Source organism: Capricornis sumatraensis, chromosome 20, assembly GCF_032405125.1.
Source record: "Capricornis sumatraensis isolate serow.1 chromosome 20, serow.2, whole genome shotgun sequence".
Lineage (NCBI taxonomy): Eukaryota > Metazoa > Chordata > Mammalia > Artiodactyla > Bovidae > Capricornis > Capricornis sumatraensis.
Window position 1 is genome coordinate 57772351 of NC_091088.1, and position 20298 is coordinate 57792648.

General features: G+C 51.4%; 1 protein-coding gene across 3 annotated transcripts; it reads left to right on the plus strand.

Annotated features, from left to right (window-relative positions):
* The first annotated feature begins 1704 nt into the window (after window positions 1–1704).
* On the plus strand, window positions 1705–19081 carry PVR (PVR cell adhesion molecule). Of its 3 annotated transcripts, none has more exons than XM_068991905.1 (8): window positions 1705–1937; window positions 4946–5305; window positions 7300–7590; window positions 9486–9603; window positions 13719–13867; window positions 15014–15136; window positions 16984–17058; window positions 17487–19081. In XM_068991905.1, exons 1-7 carry the CDS (start codon window positions 1859–1861, stop codon window positions 17052–17054), a joined length of 1191 nt encoding a protein of 396 aa, XP_068848006.1. In that variant the 5' UTR covers window positions 1705–1858; the 3' UTR covers window positions 17055–17058; window positions 17487–19081. The 3 variants fall into 3 exon arrangements, with proteins under 3 accessions (XP_068848006.1, XP_068848005.1, XP_068848007.1); XM_068991904.1 differs by having other exon boundaries at window positions 17027–17058; XM_068991906.1 differs by lacking the exon at window positions 15014–15136 and having other exon boundaries at window positions 17027–17058.
* The last annotated feature ends 1217 nt before the right edge of the window (window positions 19082–20298 follow it).

Here is a 20298-nt window from a genome sequence, read left to right on the forward strand (position 1 = left end):
GGGATGTCACAGAACAAGGGTCAGAATTGCTAGTGGGCCAGGTGGGGACCCTGGCTAGGATGAACAGGACTGGGGACGAGGAAGTCTCGCAAGTTTTCTATCTGAGCACAGCGCTGTCTGGCCTCTCTGCCACCTGTTCCTCCTCTTCCACCTCACCCTCTGCCCGGTGTTTCTCTCTCTATCTTAGTGTCTTTTGTGTTTTCTCTTTCTCCCCATCTCCCAGTGACTGTCTCTGAGAGTGAATTAATCTCCATCCGTCTGTCGTTCCTCCATTTCTGTCTTGGTCTCTCCCATCTCTCTCCCTCCTGTATGTTCATCCCTAACCGTTATCACCCCCAGACATGATGCTATTCTGTGTATTGCTCTTACAGTGGCCTGTTTTCTTCCGGTAGAAGTGGGCTTCATGAAGGCAGGGATTTTTGTCTGTATTGCTTTCTGCTGCGTCCCCTGTGCCTGGAATACTGCCTGGTTCAGTAAGTATCTGTGGAATGATAACTGAATGAACCGTCATTCTCATCTAAGTGAGGATATTAATATTCCATACCATCAAGATTATTTTATAATAACTGTAAAGCAACGTGAGTTGTTATTTGTGATCGTGGCTCTTTACTGAGTACAAAATATAAACCAGGAATTGGACCAAGCGTTGTAGAGAAGCAGCCAATTCTGACTCCAGGTTGGAACTGTTTCTTTGACCTGCTTTTTGTTTTTTTTAATTTTTTTTTTAATTTTAAAATCTTTAATTCTTACTTTGACCTGCTTTTTGTTGCTTTTGTTATTATAATCATACAGAATGGCCCACCTCAGAGAATCCTGCCCCTCTGCCTGACTGTTAAATTAAGGGTTTAATTTAATTCATTTTAAGGGTTCAGTCCACCTACTGACGGCACGAAGAAATGAACACATTCCCCGCCTCAGGTCTGCCTTTCTGGGAGATGTTTGCAAGATTAATGGGTGTTTTACTTTGCCTCCTCACCTGCTCCCATCTGTGATCTATAAAAAAACCTGGCACCCAGACCCCATAAGATGGTTATTTTAGAGGCACTAGCCTGTTTATCTTCTCATTCAGGCGGCACCTGGAGTAAAATCTCTTCCTTGCCTCAATCCCTCATCTCTCATTCATTGACCGGTCCGGCAGCGAGCAGAGCCAGCTTGGACTCTTGCATGTTTAAGTCTTTACAAACAGACAGGGTATTGTTATCCTGTCCTTTTTTCAGATGAAAAAACTGAGGCCCCAAGAGGAGAAGCAACTTGCCCGGTGTGACCCCAGGGGTGGCAGCTTTGGGGGTTAGGAACTCAAATCCCCTTTAGAAAGCCGCTGAACCTCTTTGCCAGCGCCTCAGTTTCCTCGGGGCTCAGCGGTAAAGACCCTGCCTGCAGTGCAGGAGGAAACCCCAGCTGGATCCCCGGATGGGGAAAATCTCCTGGAGAAGGAAATGTCTACTCACCGCAGTATTTCTTGCCTGGGAAATCCCATGGACAGAGAGGAGCCTAGCGGGCCACAGTCCGTGGGGTCACCAAGAGTAGGACACGACTCAGCGATTGAAACAACAACGACACATCCGAACGCAAGTCACCGTCGCAGGCGACGTCAGAGTGTAGGAGAGGGACGAGGGAGGGGTCAGTACCCGGCGCCTCCGGCTGGCGCCAGAGCATCCGAGCGCCCCCATTCTTTTCCTCGCTGTTAATCCGAACAGGTCCTCCCGAGGCGGCGGCGGGGAGTGACGCCGGGATTCCTGCGCAGAAGGTGCGGAATCAGCACGAGCCGCGCCCACGTGGCTGGCAGAGCGAGCGGACGCTCGGCTGGAGGGAAGGAGGCCGGGCGCGCCCTGCCCAGCGGCGCCGGGAGGAAGCCGGCATGGCCCCTGCCTTTCTCTTCACTCGGCGGCTGCAGCTGCCACTCCTGCTGCCGTTGTTCTGGGCGTCCCTGGGAGCCGGTGAGTGACCCCGCGCGATCGGGCGGCCCCCGTTCCCCCTCTCCCTCCCCGCCCGCCCGGGCGCTCGCCCCACCCTGGATTGCTCGCCGGCCTTCGCCGCCCGCCAGCCCGCCCGCTCCCCTCCGCCCCAGTGGTGCGGGAACGCCGGGCCTGGGCCAGACTCTCCTGATAGCTTCCCGGATAACCGCCGGACTTAGGGAGATTTCTGAAGGGCAGGGCGGGCAGGCCTCCGGGGAAAAATAAAGCGGAAAGTGAACTTTCTCGGTGCCGCACCTGCCCGGGCATCACACCCGCGCACCTGCTCGCTATACCAGCGCAGCCTTCTCCCCAGCCCTCCACAGCTAGCTAACAGCCACCGAGGTTGCTTGATGAGGGGAAGGAGGGCAGCGGCAGACAACCCCGTTCTCTCGTTCCCCTTCGACCGCGTCTGGCTCTGGGCCGCGGCCATTCACTCATTTACGCATTCACCCCACGCACGTTTATTGAGTGCCTACTCTGGGCCGCGTTTCCGCTTACTGGGAGTATAGCTCTGATGTCTGACAGCGGTGAGTTCAAAATAGCTTTTGGCATTTATTGACTGTGTGACCTCAGGAAAACGACCTGAGCTCCCTGTTTCCCTGAAATGTCTGTTGGGGGCTGGGAGGAGGAAGGAGGGGAGAATGGAATCCCACCTACCTTGTAAGATGGTGTCTTGGAAACACCCTGAGCGAGATGCACTGAAGAAAAACACTAATGACCGTGATGATTCACACGAACAGTAACAATACTGAACACAGACTTGAGACCAGAGTCTCCTCATTTCTCATAAGGTCTCAACCCAGGCTCTGCCCCCTTGCTTTCTGGTTTACCCAGGCAGATAGCTTGACCATTGCGAGGCTCACGACCCCTCTGTCCAATGAGGGTGAAAATTCTAGTGTTAGGAGTGTGCATCTCATGGACCTTGGAGAGGGGTGGAGGAGGACTGAGCCAAGGCAGCAGCTCAGGGGCCTGGCACGTGGTGGAACTTGGGCCTGGCTATGACGCAGGGTGTAAGCCTAGAGAAAGGCCACTTCACCCAGTGTCATCCTCACAGAGGTCTTACCATCAGAGAAGGAGATACACTTGCCCAGAGCCGCACAGCACATCCATGGTAGAGCTGGCATTCGCTCCGAGACTAGCGTGCTCAGCTCACCCTCGTGTCCAGACCGCGTCCTCCGTCCACACGCCTCGCTCCAAGCACCCCAGTCCACTATGTCCTGACCTCCTCTTCCTCGTAGCAATAATTATAATATCCACTGGTATAGAGTGCTTGGCATATGTCTTTACATAAATTCCTTCATTTAGTCCTCCCAACTCCATCTTAAGTTAGAACCACCCCCATTTTACAGATGAGGAGATGGAGGCTCAGGGGAGTGAAACCATGGGTACAAAGGCCACAGTTAGTGAGTGGAAGGATTGAGATTCAAAGCACTTAACTTCTTCTCGCCTTCTCCTTTATCCCAGTTATTATTAATAAGGATGCATAGCATTGTGTTTATCAATGTGGATAAAAGTCAACACGTGTTGAGGATCTAGTGTGTGCAGGGACTCTAGGGAGGATGATTTTCACATGGAGTCTGTGGATTAGAGATCGGGAGTCTTGATTGAAGATGGCCCAGGTTCAAATCCCACCTCTGCCACTTGCCCTCAGTGTGACCTGGAGCAAAAGACTGTGCTTTGGATTTCCCCTCTGTAAAGTGGGGCTGACAAGTGGTGCTTTTGCCTCAAGGTGCTGCTTAAGGACTAAATGCTGGGAGATGTGTGTAGCACTCAGAACAGCTCCTAATCTGTGTAGGCAACCCCAGAACGTTAACTGTAATTAGTCCTGTTTTACAAACTAGCAGAAAAGAATCCGAGATGTTAAGGAATCTGCCTGAAGCCCTCACAGCAGACAGCTGAGGGGATCCAAAACCTGGGGGCTATAATCACCTCCCTTCTTTTTAAAAAAAATTAATTTTTTTTGGATGTGGATGCTTTTTAATGGTCTTTATTGAATTTGTTGCAATCCTGCTTCACTTTTATGTGTTGGCTTTTTGCTGCAAGGCATAGGGGATCTTAGCTTCCTGACCAGGGATCGAACGTGTGCCTCCTGCATTGGGAGTCTTAGCTACTGGACCACTAGGGAAGTCCCGTCAACTCCCTTCTTATGCTTGGACCCCCCTACAAACCCTCCCTACAAACATTTTCCCAACCTAAGGCCACAAACAGTAATAATACTATTTTATTTCATGGATCCTAAGACGTTGAGTTTCTTCCCCCTTGTGTGTGTGTGTGTGTGTGTGTGTGCACGCGCGCACGTGTGCATGCTCAGTCACTCAGTCGTGTCCAACTCTTTGTGACCTCATGAACTGTAGCCTACTAGGCTCCTCTGTCCATGGAATTTTCCAGACAAGAATACTGGAGTGGGTTGCCTTTTCCTACTCCAGGGGATCTTCCCCTCCTAGGGACTGAACCAGCATTTCCTGCATTGGCAGGTGGATTCCTTACCACTGAGCCACTGAGAACCCCTTCTTCCCCTTCCCATACCTCTAAATCGGAAATGCTCTAACAGCGTCCCAGTGCATCTTACAATTGATGACTGGAGGTGACAGGAAAGTTTTGGGTCTAGATAGTGATGTGCTCTGCACAACATCACGAATGTACTTAATTGCCACTGGAGTATATGTTTTAAAGTGGTTTAAGAGGCAAATTTAATTTTTAACCACAACACGGACGCAATTTTTAAAATTGATGATGCTGAGATAGAGGATATACGGTAATAACAACTCAAAGGTGTGGGGTGGGGGGGCCGCAGGCGGGCAGTGAGGGCGGGACCCAGTGACAGACCCAGTCCAGCCCCCATCTCATCCTCACCCCTGGACCAGGACTGGTGCTCCGCATCCCCGTTCCCCTCAACACATGCACAGCCAAGGGGTTCCAAGCTCCAGGAGCCCCCTGCCCCATCCGGATCAGGGACACTCAGATGTGACCCACCCCGTGTTTCCCCGCAGGGACCAAGATAATCACAGTGCTGGCTCCAGCCCAGGTGTCTGGTTTCCTGGGAGAAACTGTGACCCTGCCATGTAAACTGCACCCCCTGGAACACAATGTGACGGTAACGCAAGTGACCTGGACAAAGCAGAGCCGGGCAGAGCACGCCCGCAGCGTGGCGGTCTTCCACCCCGCCCAGGGCCCCAGCTTCCACGAATCCAGCCGGTTGGAATTCTTGGCCGCCAAGCCCGGTGAGAAGCTGCGGGACGCCTCACTGGCTGTGCGGGAGTTGCTCGTGGAAGATGAGGGTAATTACACCTGCCAGTTCGCCACGTTCCCTAATGGTGACAAGAGCGCTCAAATCCAGCTCCGTGTGCTCGGTAAGCCGGGAGGAGGGGGGAGCCGAAAGGGAGGGATGTGGAGTCGGATAGGGACGTAGGCAAAGAGAGGGAAGGGCCCAGGAGGGAGGGAGAAATTCCGAAGGAACCAAAGGAGGTCAGGCAATGACCCTGCGGGATGCAGGGGAGAATAGAAGGGGGAGGGTGTCAAGGACCGGAAGAGAGTCAGAGGTCCTGGGGTGTAAGATCTTGGAGACTGTGGGCCAAGGGGATTGGAGGATCTGGGGATGCTGGTGGTATAGGGGGGAGTGGCTTATGCAGGAAGTAGGTGGGGACAGAGACTGGCCTGGGAAGCTGGGAAGCCACTGCCAGCTTGGGCAGGTGGATTCATCTTGAACACTGCTTTCTTCATCTGTGAAAGAGGCTTAGTAACAATAGTTCTGCCTGCCTTCAGAAAGCTATCCTGAGGGTACAAGGAGTTCATCCAGGTGAACCGCTTAGAGCAGAGACCTATGTGGGCTGGGGATAGTGAGTCAGTTATTGTTACTCCCTTTGGTGAGGAAGTGAGTGAGTGACCGCTCGGTCAAGTCTAACTCTAGCCCACCAGGCTCCACCCTGTGGGATTTCCCAGGCAAGAGTACTGGAGTGGGTGGCCATTTCCTGCTCCAGGGTATTTTCCCAGCCCAGGGATCGAACCCGTCTCCCCTGTCTCCTGTATTGCAGGCGGGTTCTTTACCCGCTGAGCCAAAGGCAGGGTTGAAATAGACTAGGAGGGGAAGATTCTGATATCCAGGAGTGGAGGGCTTTCTCCAACCGAGGTGGCGGGGGGCGGGGGGATGCTCTTGGCATTGTCACGGAAACATGCGTTCATTTTTATGAGTACCAGAGAAAATATGACAGGCCTTCCTCTTGGCAACTGAGTATGAAGTCTCTTTGCCTCGGTTTTCTCATCTGTGAAATGGAGTTTGCTGTGAGGATGAATAAGAGCTCATGCTTCTTTTTTGCTTCTGTGTCAGGAACTGTTCTGGGCCTTGTATGAATGACTCACCATTCTCCAGGGGGTCTTCCCAATGCAGGGATCAAACCTGGGTTCCCTGCATTGCAGGCAGATTCTTTACCGTCTGAGCCACCAGGGGAGCTCACTATCACTTTCTGTGTCAGGAACTGTCCCGGGCCTTGCGTGAATGACTCATAAAAGATTAATTCCTTGGAACAGAGCCTGACACATGCCCCCAACCAAAGGCATCTCTCATCATTTCAGAAAATTTAAGACTTCACGTCTTAGGATTTAGGATGAGAGTAAAACAGAACCGGTGAGTCAAATTAAAGAGAAATCTTGGGTAAGAAGAACACAGGTACTGAGGGAAAAGGAACCACGTGAAACCCCAGGTCTGGGAATCACCAGAATGGTTAAGAAAATGGGCAAGGTAGTTTTAGAGTCAGACAGACCTTGTGGGAAGATCTAGTTCTGACATTTATGACTATGGAAACTTGAGCCAGTCCCTCTTGTCTGAATCTCCAGAGCACAGCTCAGCCCTCCCCTCCTCTGTGAAGCCCTCAGTAACCACATCCCCGAGATTCAGGCACCCCTTCCGGGATCCCCCATCCCAGCCTTGCCCAGTCTGAGTCATCACTGTCTGGGGAAATCTGTCTTCCCTTCCAACAGTCCATCCCATGAAGGCAAGTTGGGGCTGTCTCAGTCCTTCCTGAGTCTTCAATACTGCCCATCACAGAGTCAGGCACCGTATTCAATTACCAATCATAATTATATGTATTGAGCACGTATTACCTGCCAAGTTCCATTTTAAGAGCTTTACCTATAAATTCTCATCTCTGGTCATCCTCTCCTTATCCCCAAATGACAGACAAGGAAACTGAGGCACTGACTTGCCCAAGGCCACCCTACGGCTGGGCCAGAGCAGGGATTTGAACATGGCCACATCCAGTACCCTCATCTCTGTACTCCCCTGCTGCTGAGATGTTTGTTGCGTGACTGCTGGTGAGGCGTAACCCGTGTCTTTTGCTCCTCTTCTCAGCCCGGCCCCAGAACAAGGCTGAGGCCCTGGACATCCCGCTCAGCCCAAACCCTGTGCCGGCGGCCCGCTGCATCTCCACAGGAGGTCACCCACCTGCCCGCATCTCCTGGTCCTCAGATGAAAAGACCAATACCACCCAGGTGCCAGGGCCCCTGCCCGGCACCGTCACCGTCATCAGCCTGTTAATCTTAACACCTTCCAGCCAGGTGGATGGCAGGAATGTCACCTGTAGAGTGGAGCACGAGAGCTTTGAGGAGCCCATGGTGCTCCCCATGACCTTGGCTGTGCCCTGTGAGTGGGCCTAAGTGTGAGCAAGGGCGGGAGGGGCTGCCAGACTGTCACCACCCTCCCCCTGCCCATGTCTCCACCCTCCCCTACACTGGCTCCGAGGGGCACTTTCAACATTGCATCATGTCATCATCAGAGCTGGCTGTCTGACTAATGCCTTACACCCATCCCCACATCGTCTACACCGACTCCCCTGGGCCATGGATAACCCTGTCCTTTATTGTCTATACCAGCTGCTTTTCATTCCCCCGCTTTTGGCCCTACCACCGGGTATGTGGGATCTTAGTTCCCTGTGCCTACATGCATGCTGCCACCTCAGTCGTGTCCATCTCTCTGCGACCCCATGGCCTGTACCAGGCTCCTCTGTTCATGGGATTCTCCAGGCAAGAATACTGGAGTGGGTGGCCATGCCCTCCTCCAGGGGATCTTCCCCATCCAGGGAGTGAACCCGAGACTCTTATGTCTCCTGCGTTGGCAGACGGATTCTTCACCACTAGCACCACGTGGGAAGCCCTTTAGTTCCCGGACCAGGGATCAAACCCACGCCCTGTGCAGTGGAAGCGCTGAGTCTTAAACACTGGACTGCTAGGGAAGGACCCTACCAGCTTTTTATACCACAGTTCACACTGCTCCCTGGGGGCCGCTGTCCACACGGACACCCCACATACGCTCTCTTGAGCCTGCACACAGCGCCTACACCCTCTTCCCTGGGCAACTGTCCACACTGACCTTGGGCACACTGCTACGCTGCTTCCTCACCATCAGTACCAACTCCCTGTGTTTCCTCCACTGCCATAGCACTGTCTGGGCTTCCCAGGTGGCGCTACTGGTAAAGAAACCGCCTGCCAATGCAGGAGATGCAGGTTTGGTCCCTGGGTGGGGAAGATCCCCTGGAGGAGGAAATGACAACCCACTCCAGTATTCTTGGAAAATTCCGCAGACAGGAGGAGGCTGGTGGGCTGCCGTTCCTGGGGTCACACAGAGCTGGACGCTGCTGAGCACACACACACACTGTTATCTACACTGGCTCTATGGGCCCCAGACAGCATTGCCCTCACTGTCTACACCACTCCTTTAGGCCACCAGCTGAGGGCAGTTGGCAGTTGGCCACTGCTGCCCTGACACCCTGCATTTTCTACTCCGGTTCCCCTAGATACTCCCTCTCACCGACCCTCAACACTGTCTACACTGGCTATCCTGGAGAACTCCCTACATCGTCCCCACCCCCACCCCCCGCGTAGTCTACACTCCTCTCTGCCCCGCTGTGGTCTACACTGGCTCATCTACGGACTGGGTCCTCCCGTCACCGTCTGGACTGACTACTCCCTGCCTGACAGTTAGTTGCTGCACTGTCTACACCCGACCCCCTCAACTGGATCTGAGTGAGGAGGGTGTCTAAACTGACTCCTTCCCAACACACATGCAAAAACACCTTGTCTCACTTGGCCTTCCCCCCGGGGACTTTAAAAATCTTCCCTGTTGATCACATTTGAGTTGGGTGAGACACAGACTGAATGCAGTCATCCAGGATTCTCTCCTGCAGGACTTGTCAGAGCCTTGAATATGCTCACATGTGTTATGAACACCCAGAAGGAGGCTTTTTCTCACAGGACATCCCAGGCATGCCAAGACCTGGCTTTATAGGGAAAACTGATAGAGAAGCAGGTCCTGAGAAGCGCTGTCTGTGACCCCCCTCCTAGCACCCTGCTGAGGACTCCCAGGCTTCTATTCTTGGGGCGGAAGCTGGAACCCATTGCCCAGACCCCTCCCAGGCCTCTCCACCTTGAGCTGTTCCCCAAACCTGTCCAGGCCCTCTTCCTTTCGTGACATGAATCCCAGCTATCTTTAGGCCCTCTGAAGGCTCCCTGTCTCTGAGCCTGTGTGTCTGTTTCCCCCAGACCCCCCCGAGGTCTCCATATCTGGCTATGATGACAACTGGTACATCGGCCGTAGAGAGGTTGCCCTGAACTGTGACGTCCACAGCAAACCAGAGCCCACGGGCTACAACTGGACCACGTGAGTTCCTCAGAGGAAGGAGGGGCTGGGGGCCTGGACTCCAGGGTCTGAGGGAGGAGGGGCTGGGGGCCTGGACTCCTGGGTCTGAGGAAGGAGGGGTGTAGGCAGGAGAGTTACAAACAAAACGAGAAGTCAACTGTGGGCCCCCAGGAAAATATCTTGTATGCACAGAGCTAATGAGGTGATGAAGTCCAGGTTTGTTGACACACCTGCTCTTTACGGGGTGCCTGCTGTGTGCCAGGTACTTACCTGCACCCCATGTGATCCCCACGCTCCGGCCACAGTCTGCACTATCACCAGGCCCAGGTTAAAGATATGCCCGGGAGCTGCGGTCCTCTGCCCGGGCACACGGGTATAGAGGTGACTCTCCCATCGGTGTCTGGCTCCAAACCCAATCCTCTTAAGCCCTGGACTGTGCCACCTCCCCAGCCACCTTGCGTAACCTGCTCAGTCACCTCTTAGAGAGCAAATACTGTCCCATCCCCATTCTCATTTTTTAAAAATACCTATTTATTTGGCTGCATCGGGTCTTAGTTGCGGCACGTGGGGTCTCTGTTGTGGCGCACAGACTCTCTGGTCGTGACGTGCACGCTCAGCAGTAGCAGCGCACAGGCTCAGTTGCCCCAAGGCATGTGGGATCTTAGTTCCCCAAGTAAAAGTCGCTCAGTCATGTCCGACTCTTTGCAACCCCATGGACTATACAGTCCGTGGAATTCTCCAGGCCAGAATACGAGTGTGTAGCCTTTCCCTTCAAGAGGGGATCTTCTCAACCCAGGGATCGAACCCATGTCTCCCACATTGCGGGCTGATTCTTTATCAACTGAGCCACAAGGGAAGCCCAAGAATGCTGGAGTGGGTAACCTATTCCTTCTCCAGGGGATCTTCCCAACCCAGGAACTGAACCTGGGTCTCCTGCATTGTAGGCAGATTCTTGACCAACTTTTCTTTACCAGCTGAGCTACCAAAATTCTTTACCAACTGAGCTACAAGGAACCAAACCTGCATTGCAAGACAGATTCTTAACCACTGGAAGCTACCACCAGGGAAGTAGCCCCCTCCCAATTTTCTTGATTGAGGAGCAGAGCAATCAAAACACTCCCTCAAATTCCTGTTGAGACTAAGGATAAGAGTAGGAAAAGCTAAAGGCAAAAGGGTAAATGGTTTACCCTAATTTTTATTGGGCCCAGTTTTTGTTATTACAAAAATAACTTATGAGCACTGTAGAAATTTAGGCAATGTGGTTACGAGTAAAAGGAAGAAAATGGCTCTTATAGTCCTATACCCAGTCATCTCCAGAAACATCAGTTACCCTTTGTTATACATCTTTCCTGTCTTTTAATCAATATTTCTAGGAAAAAAAAAAGAAAGAAACTGTGCTGTATGTATAATTTTGAAAACTTTCCTCTGTCCATGAATACATTTCTTTCGTCTTTGTTCCGTCTCTGCCACACCTCACAGCATATCTGATCTCAGTTCCCTGACCAGGGACGGAACCCACGCTCCTTTGCAGTGGAAACGCAGAGTCTTAACTGCTGGGCCACCAGGGAAGTCCCTCTCGTGAACACCTTTCCAAGTCAGGGCACACAGATCTTCCCTCAGCATTTTATCAGAAAATCTTTCAAGCCTACAGAAGTCTTGTAAGCATTTTCCAGTAAACCTTCACAAGCCTGCTGTGTGGATTCTCTCACTAACATTTTCCTGGACTTGCCTTATCACATTCCTGCCCTTCAGTCCATCCCTCTTGCCATCTATCCAACAGTCCTCATCATTTATGCATTTCAAATCCCCAACACCTGCTTCTTTGATGGGCTAGGACTCTGTCACAAATGAGGCTGTCAGTGACATAACCGGTCCCAGCTGGGGATACAGAGGTGCTTTCCCATTCTTGACTATGCAAATGTCGTAGCGGGGCGGGGCGGGGCGGGCATCCCCGTCAGTCTACCTCTGTGGACAGCCAGGCATGTCTCAATGGTTGGCCAGCAGGGCTGCCAGTCAAAGGTTTTCAATTGGTATTGACAGCTGGCCTTTACCTTCCTGTCTCAAAGCACCACAATTCAGGCTCACAAACCATACAACCAGCTTTCCATGCCAGCTCTGCAGAATACCCAAACCCATGCCCCGGTCTCCTCTGTCCATTAAACCAGTGTTTCTTTCTTTCTTTTAAAATATTTATCTATTTATTTGGCTGCACTGGGTTTTAGTTGTGCCATGTGGGATCTAGTTCCCTGACCAGGGATCGAACATGGGCCCCCTGAATTGGGAAGGCGGGGTCTTAGCCACTGGCCCGCCAGGCAAGTCCCTAAACCAGTGTTTCTTGACTACTCACTGTGTGTCGGATGCTACTGACCCCCGTGCTGCATGCTAAGTCACTGCAGTCATGTCCGACTTTTTCTGACCCCATGTACTGCAGCCCGCCAGGCTCCTCTGTCTGTGGGATTCTCCAGGCAAGAATACTGGAGTGGGTTGCCATTCCCTCCTCCAGGGGATCTTCCCCACCCAGGGACTGAATTTGCACCTCTTAAGACTCCTGCATTGGCAGGTGGGTTCTTTACCACTAGCACCACCCACAGGCTTCAGTAAATGAAAAAGAACCAAATTCCTCTCTCTCAAATCTCCAGATCTGGGGAGAGAAACAAACAAGGTAATGTTGGAATTCCTTGGTGGGTCACAAGTTATGTTTCCACACTTTCACTGCCAAGGGCCCCTGGAGTTCAATCACAGGTCAGGGAACGAAGATCCCACAAGCTTTAGGGTGTGGCCAAAATAAAAAAAATTTTTTTTTAATTTAAAGAAAAACAACCAAGATACCATTTTTAAGGATGGAGTGTGTCAGGTGGTGATAAATGCTGTGGGAAAGATCTTGTAGAGGAGGCTGGGGGTCGCTACAATTGAAAGAGGGTAACCAAGGAAGGTGTCACAGAGGTGATGTCTGAGTAGAGGGCTGAAGCAGGTGAGGGTGAGCAGTGTGGGTACCAATGGGAAGGGCATTCCAGGCATAGGGAACAGCGTATGCAAAGACCCTGAGGTGGGAACATAACTGAAGCGTTCCAGGGCCAACAAGTCAGCCACAATGGATACAGAGGCAGGAGCAAATGGATCAGTGCGTCAGGGGGCCAGCTTGTGTGGGACCTGTGCCCATGGTCAGGACTTTTCCTTTACGGAAGGGCTCTGGACAGAGGGCTGAAGAACTGATGCTTTCGAATTGCAGTGCTGGTGAAGACTCTTGAGAGTCCCTTGGACTGCAAGGAGATCAAACCAGTCAATCCTATAGGAAATCAACCCTGAATATTCATTGAAAGGACTGATGCTGCAGCTGAAGCTCCAATACTTTGGCCACCTGATGGGAAGAGCTGACTCACTGGAAAAGACCCCCTGATGCTGGGAAAGATTGAGGGCAGCAGGAGAAGAGGGCAGCAGAGGATGACATCATCATCCTCAGTGGAGGATGACATGATTAGATAGCATCATTGACTCAATGGACATGAATTTGAGCAAACTCCGGGAGATAGTGAAGGACACGGGAGCCTGGAGGGCTGCAGTCCACGGGGTCACAGAGTCGGACACGATTTAGCAACTGAACGACAACAATGACTGGACAGAGGAGAGACTTCAGCTATGTTCTCTTTGTTTTTAACGTTTATTTGGTTTTGGTTGAGTTGGGTCTTCCTTGCAGCGCGTGGGCGTCTCTCCAGTCATGGTGTGCAGGCTCCAGAGTGCGTGGACTCTGTGGTTTGCAGCAGACAGGCTCTCTAGCTGAGGCGACTGGGCTCAGTAGTTTTGACTTGCAAGCTTAGTTGCCCCTCAGCATGTGAGATCCCAGATCCCCAACCAGGGATTGAGCTCACATCTCCTGGATTGATTGGCAGGCAGATTCTTAACCACTGGACCACCAGGCAAGTCCATCTGTGTGGATTTTGAACATGGGGCAGACAGGGTTTGCTGGTAGGCTGGATGGGAGTGTGAGAGGCAGATTTGGGGGAACTCCAGGCTTGCTCTGAACTTGTATTATAGACGGCGTGAGAGTTGCTATATTCCTGCTGTACAGTGAGTGCCCCAACACCGGTTACTCTAGGCCTCTGACTGAGACCACTTCCTCACCCATCTGTCTCTCCTAGGACCAAGGGAACCCTGCCATCCTTTGCTGTGGCCCAGGGCACTCAGCTCCTGATTCATACTGTGGACGAGACCATCAATGCAACTTTCATCTGCCTTGTCACCAACGCCCTAGGGACCAACCAGGCAAACGTGACCGTCCTGGTCAGAGGTGAGGAGCCCCCTGGGTGGGGAGAACAGAGGAACTTAGGATAGATATCAAAGAGGATATCGAAGTAGGATTCCCTCTGAGGGAGGGGTTTAGAGGTGGTCCCTGATTAAAGGAGTCCCTCAACCACAAGAATGCTCCCAAGCTCCCATTCTTTCCTTAAGCCCCTTCATGGAAGGTTCAACGGGCTCAGCTTTACTGTCTGTTAACTCACCATGTGAACCATTGGAACCACTGTACAGCCACCTGGACACAGCTCCTCTGCAAACCCAGGCTGGGGTAGTTGCATAATGCCTCTTCCCAATGGACTCAGGCATGCTTTTCCAAGTATATTAGACAGAACTCTGTCATTTGCAATTGATAGAAGCACAACTCAAAATAGTCCAGGCAAAAATGGGACTTTATTAGAAATTCACCTTCAGGTATGGTTAGATCCAAGTGCTCCAGCTGTGTAACCCAGGAACTTTTCTTGACCTCTGTTGTCTCTGCTTTTCTTTTGCTGGCTTTATTCCCTGGCAAGCTTTCCCCTCAGGAAGGTAAGATGATCCCCAGCAGTTTATAGGCTCACAGCCCACCAGTTTAGTAATCCCAAGGGAAATAATACACCACTCTCAATAGCTCTAGCCAGTCTGAAGGCTGGCCCTCATTGGCTCAACTTAGGTCCCACCTCATGAACCAGTTGCAGCAGCCAGAGAGAATGGAATGCTTTGGTTGACCAGGCCCAGGTCAAAGTCCCATCCTCCGGCTTGTACACACTGCTATATTTTAAATGGATAACCAACAAGGACCTACTATATAGCAGGTGGAACTCTGTTCAATGTTATGTGGCAACCTGGACAGGAGGGGGGTTTCGGGGGAAGTGGATACATATATATGTATAGCTGAGTCCCGTCGCTGTTCACCCGAAATTAACACAACGTCATTTGTTAATCGGCTCTACCCCAACACATAATAAAAAAATTAAAAAAAAAAGAAAACCCAAGTCCCATCCTAGGAACCAGAGGGTGGGGTGAAGCTCAGCTAAACCATATAGACTGAGGGAGGCAGAACGGTAGCCTCCTTCAAAAGTGAAGTCTAATATTTTGGGGGGCACGTGAAACCCCCCAAAAGTCTCTCAGCTTAAATCTCTGCTTCCTTCTCCTCTGGCAGAACGTCCTAGGGAGGAGTCACAAGAGCGCTCGTACTCTACGATCTATATCATCCTGACCTTGGTAATCTCGTTTGTCGTCCTGGTGGTGTTCCTGATTTTTCTCTACCGGTGCAGAAAGTCCCGTGAGTCCCCTCTTTTTCGCAATATCCCCCGCCTGCCTGCTGTAAATGAACATCACCACAGCCGCCACAATTAAGCACCTACTATGAGCCTACAGGCTCTGTACTAAAGCCTTCCACGTGGCAACCTCTCCCTGAACCCTCATGCCAACACCATGAGGTTCCCCTGTTTGATAGACAGCGACACTGAGACCAGGGAGTTTTATTCATTGGGTCACTGACTCATTTTTACAAAGTGGGAGCAGCTCCTGTAAGTCCTGAAACGCCACAGTAAGGACTTTGGCTTTCAGTCCTGGTGACATAGAAGCTCCTGCCAAAGGGATGCAGTGTGGAATAACACTTAACCCCCTCACCCTCACTTCCCTTCATCTGCCTTGCTCAGGACTGGCTCCCTGAAAGGAGGGATTGCCCCAGTCCCTGGCTCTAAAAGGTGCCCAGATCCCTGGCTTAAGGGCTTTGCAAGGCTGTTCCCCTACCTGGAGCCCCCTTCCCCATGGCTCCCTCTGGCAAAGTCCTGTGGCTAATTCTGTAATCAAAAGAGCTACATTTTGGTGAGCCCTTTCTCTGTGCCAAGCACTTCCTGTGCACAGCCCCCTTGAATGCTCACAACCACCCTGTAAAGAGAGTCCCCCTGTGAGCCCATTTTACAGATGAGGAAACATTTGCTCAGAGAGATGACATTACCTGCCAGCTGGCACACAGCTGGAAAGCCAAGAGTTGAAGGCAAATCTGTTGGTTACAAAGTTTTATTTGTTCAACCACTACACAAAAAGGCCTCCTCACATCCCAGTGGGAAGCCCTCTCCTCCAGGGAGCCCTCCCTGACCTTTCCCTGAAATGAACCAAGCACCTGCTCTGGGCTTCCCCACCCCCACCCCTTGCCCACTCAGGGGCATCATGGTTTGGGGACTTGTCTGTCTCTCCAGTGGACTGGGAAGCCCAGGAGCACAGAGCTAGAGCTGTCAGTCATGGCTGTGTCCCCAGCACCACCTACCACTGGATCAGGCACAAAAGAGGCACTTGAGGAAATGTTTGCTGAATGCATCATGTCCATGGGCAAAAGACTTACTATGACTCAGTTTCCTCATCTGTGAAATGGGCCTGTCCATACCTGTTAATGTAGACCCAGCACTTACCATAGCATTTGGCACATTGTAAGCCACACGCTTGGAGAAGGCAATGGCACCCCACTCCAGTACTCTTGCCTGGAAAATCCCACGGACGGAGGAGCCTGGTAGGCTGAAGTCTATGGGGTCGCTAAGAGTCGGACACGACTGAGCGACTTCACTTTGACTTTTCACTTTCATGCAGTAGAGAAGGAAATGGCAACCCACTCCAATATTCTTGCCTAGAGAATCCCAGGGATAGGGGAACCTGGTGGGCTGCCATCTATGGGGTCGCACAGAGTCGGACACGACTGAAGCGACTTAGCAGCAGCAGCAGCAGCAGTAAGCCACACGCTGGGTATTTTTGTCTGTTTTGTTCACATCTATATGCCCAGCACCCAGAATGCATCCGGCACAAAGTGGACATTTGCTATTTGCTGAATAAGTCCCTGTTTTATGGTTGAGGAAACTGAGGCACAGAGAGGTTAAGTCAATTGCCCATGGTCACACGGCTCCTAAAGGACTGAGATTTGAACTCTTCCGTCTGGTTCCAGAGCCCATGCTCAATAAATGTTTATGTATACTTAATAACTGAAGGAATAACTAGATGAAGCCTATACCCCAGCTGTGTTTTTAAATGTAGGAGCCATTCTGGGACATGACTCCCCCATGTCAATAGCAGAGCCGGGACTTAGAATTCAAGGGCCCTGGTCACCCACGTGTGTCTTCTTCCCATGCTTTCCAGCGTTGTCATCCACTTCTGATCACTTCTCCTCCTGTCTCCTCAGGTCGGAACCAGTACAGTCCCACTGCTAATGGGGTAAGTGTGCTGGTGGAGCTGAGGAGGGGGTGGGGGTCTGCACGAACCCCAGATTAATCTCCGTGGGCTTTCCCAAGAAAGGGCCAGGTATCTCTGTGCACCCGCAGCACTTAACCTGGGAATCTGCATTTTAAGATCTCCCCTTTCCTTCCCATTCATGACCATACCTGGAGAAGTGCTGCCAGGGTTGGGAAAGGAGCAGGCCTGCAGTTCTCTGCATGCTGCGCTTCGGCAGGAAGACTTTTTATAAGGGCTTGAGGTTAAAGTTAGGACAGGGGATGAGATGGTTGGCATCATGGACATGAGTTTGAGCAGACTCCAGGACATAGTGAAGGACAGGGAAGCCTGTGCTGCAGTCCATCGGGTCACAAAGAGTTGGACACAACTGAGCAACTGAACGAGAGGCTAAAGTTTGTGTATTTCCCTAGAACGTCAGCTATACAGCCGTTGCCTGCAATTCCCAGAGTCCATCAACAGAGGGCGCCAGGTGACAGCATGGGGCTGGATGGTGAGATTGGAGCTGGTGAGGATGTGATCTTCCAGCTGGACTTCCTCTCCTGCCTCTATAGAGAGAGTCTCCCTCCAAAGACACTGGCCACCCTTCCCCCTGCCAGACCTCAAGGATGCCCTCTCTGCCTCACAACACGGTGACCTGGGTGGAGGGCAAGTTCAGGGGTCTACAAGACCAGCCTCAGGTTGAGTCATTCACTACAAGGACTATGGAACTCAGGAAAGCTGTTTACTCACGGATATAATTTCCTACACTGCAAGGATGAGATCAAGAGCAGCAATGTGAAAAGGCCCGTCCCGGCACAAGCTTCTGGTTGGTCGGTCCTGGTGGAGTCATGTGGACAGCACTCACTTCTCCTGGTGATGACCTGTGCTCACACACACAGAGTGTTGCCAAGCAGGAAAGCGCGCCTGAGCCTTGGTTTCCAGAGGTGTCAATCATGTAGACATGGCTGACCACCCATGCAGCTGACCTTGGCACCAGCGTAGAAAGAGCTGAAGAAAGAGTGCGTGCATGATCAATCATGTCTGACTCTTCGCAACCCCGTTGGCGTCCGTGGGATTCTCCAAGAAAGAAAGAATTCTGGAGTGGGTTGCCGTTTCCTCTTCCAGGGGATCTTTTCGGCTCAGGGATTGAACCTGTGTCTCTTGCATCTCCTGCATTAGCAGGCAATTTGTTTACCACTGCGCCCCCTGGGAAGCCTGGCACCAACATAGGTCAAGCCATTATTGTGTGGCCTAATTCCCCCACCATGAATCACACCATCAGCATAGATAGCCCACAGCCCCAGGTAAACAAAGCCTTCTGTCAGCCAGGACATTCCAAAGAAGGGCTAAGAGGTTACTTCACAGGAACCAGGGGCACAAAGGGCCACGTCTTTTTTTGAACAGGTTAATCCTTTCCTGAATAGTAGGGCCACACAAAATGTTGCAACTACCAGAGGTTTTTTTGGTAAGAATTTGACTTCCGGCCTTGAGCTTCTAAATCTCTGATTTAGTTGAATCTTGGCGGCTTACAAGAAATAGTCACTGATCCTTGTCATCAGAAGAGAACCAGAGGCTGGAACTCAGCTGCCCCGGGACTGTCCAAGGAGCAGGAGCAAGTGGTGGCCCTGAACTGATCTGGTCCCCAGAGAGCATCTGTGGCCAGCGTGCTGGGGTTAACAAGACCTTGGTCATCCACCAAGGAAAGCAAGAAGTTGTTTCCAAAACAAGAAGGAAAAAATAGATGCTGAAGAATCAGAAGCTACAGCTGTGCAGCACAGTCTGCCCTCAGACCTGGATGGACATGGCCCAAGCCCCAGGACAAAGAGCTTCTCTGATACACTGGCATGTTTATTTTATAACTTTCTGTGATCTTGGGGTCAGGCACCAGAATTCCTCTGTCTGTGCATCATATCAGGCAGATAGAGACCTTGGGCCAGAATGCTAAACCGGAGAGCAGGGCATGAGCCACTCTGCAAGAGAAAGTGAGAAGGACGTGTGGGCTTCTGTCTGGGCAGATGGGAGAATACAAAACAGAGAAGGGTGGGGAAGAGATGGAAGCCAGCCAAACGGGAGGGGTGGGGGCATGACAAGGCCAGTGGGGCTCCACAGTGCAGGAACATAAAAGGAGACTGATTACCTAGCTGCCACATAAGCCCCTTGACTGTTCCCAGCCCCCAAACACCTTATTAAAGTTAATTTGTTACACCTCGAGTGGCTGTGTGCATGGGGGTCTTTTGTGGAAACTGGGGAGGAACAGAGTTTTGCCCAAACTGTCACCATGAGAGACAGATACAAAGGCGTGGAGGCAAGACCTTGAATCAAGAGGGCCACAAAGAGGGGCTGCCCTGTTGGTCCAGTGGCTAAAGCTCCCAGTGCAGGGGCCCCGGGTTTGATCCCTGGTCAGGGAACTAGATCCCACACACCGAAACTAAAGCCCCTGAATAGAACCAAGCACATCCAAGCAGATAAATGGTAGTGGTGGTTTAGCTGCCAAGTCGTGTGCAGCTCTTGCAACCCCTGGACTGTAGCCCGCCAGGCTCCTCTGTCCATGGAATTTCTCAGGCAAGAATACTGGAGTGGGTTGCCGTAACCTTCTCCAGGGGATCTTCCTGACTCAGGGATCAAACCTGCAGCTCTGGTGTCTGCTGCCTTAGCAGGCAGATTCTTTACCACCTGGACTTCAATGTGCACATCCTAATTTTAAAATGCTGTATTGCTAAAAAAAAAAAAAATTCTAACCGTCATCTGAGCCTTCAGTAAGTCATCATCTTTTTGCAACAGTAACACCAAAGATCACAGATCACAGACCATGATAACAGATAGAATCATGAAAAAAGCTTGAAATATTGTAAGAATTACCAAAATATGATACAGAGACACCAAGTCAGCAGATACTTTTGGGAAAATGACACAGACTGACTTGCTCAATGTGGAGCTGCTCAATTTATTTAAAAAAAAAAAAAAAACCACAGTATCTGCCAAGTGTAATAAGGCAAAGAGCCATCAAATGAGGTGGGCTTGTACATAAAAGCCTCAAACCAAAAGTTATAAAAAGATATCAGGGGCCCATTTTGAGTTTATTTGCACAGAAGTAATAAAGTGAGGGTTTAGCTCACTCCCTCAATAGATGACTGGATAAACAAAATCTGGTCTATCCATGCAACAGGATATTATCCAGCCATGAAAAGGGATGGGGTACTAATGCACGCGACAGTCTTGGAAACATGATGCTAAATGAAAGAA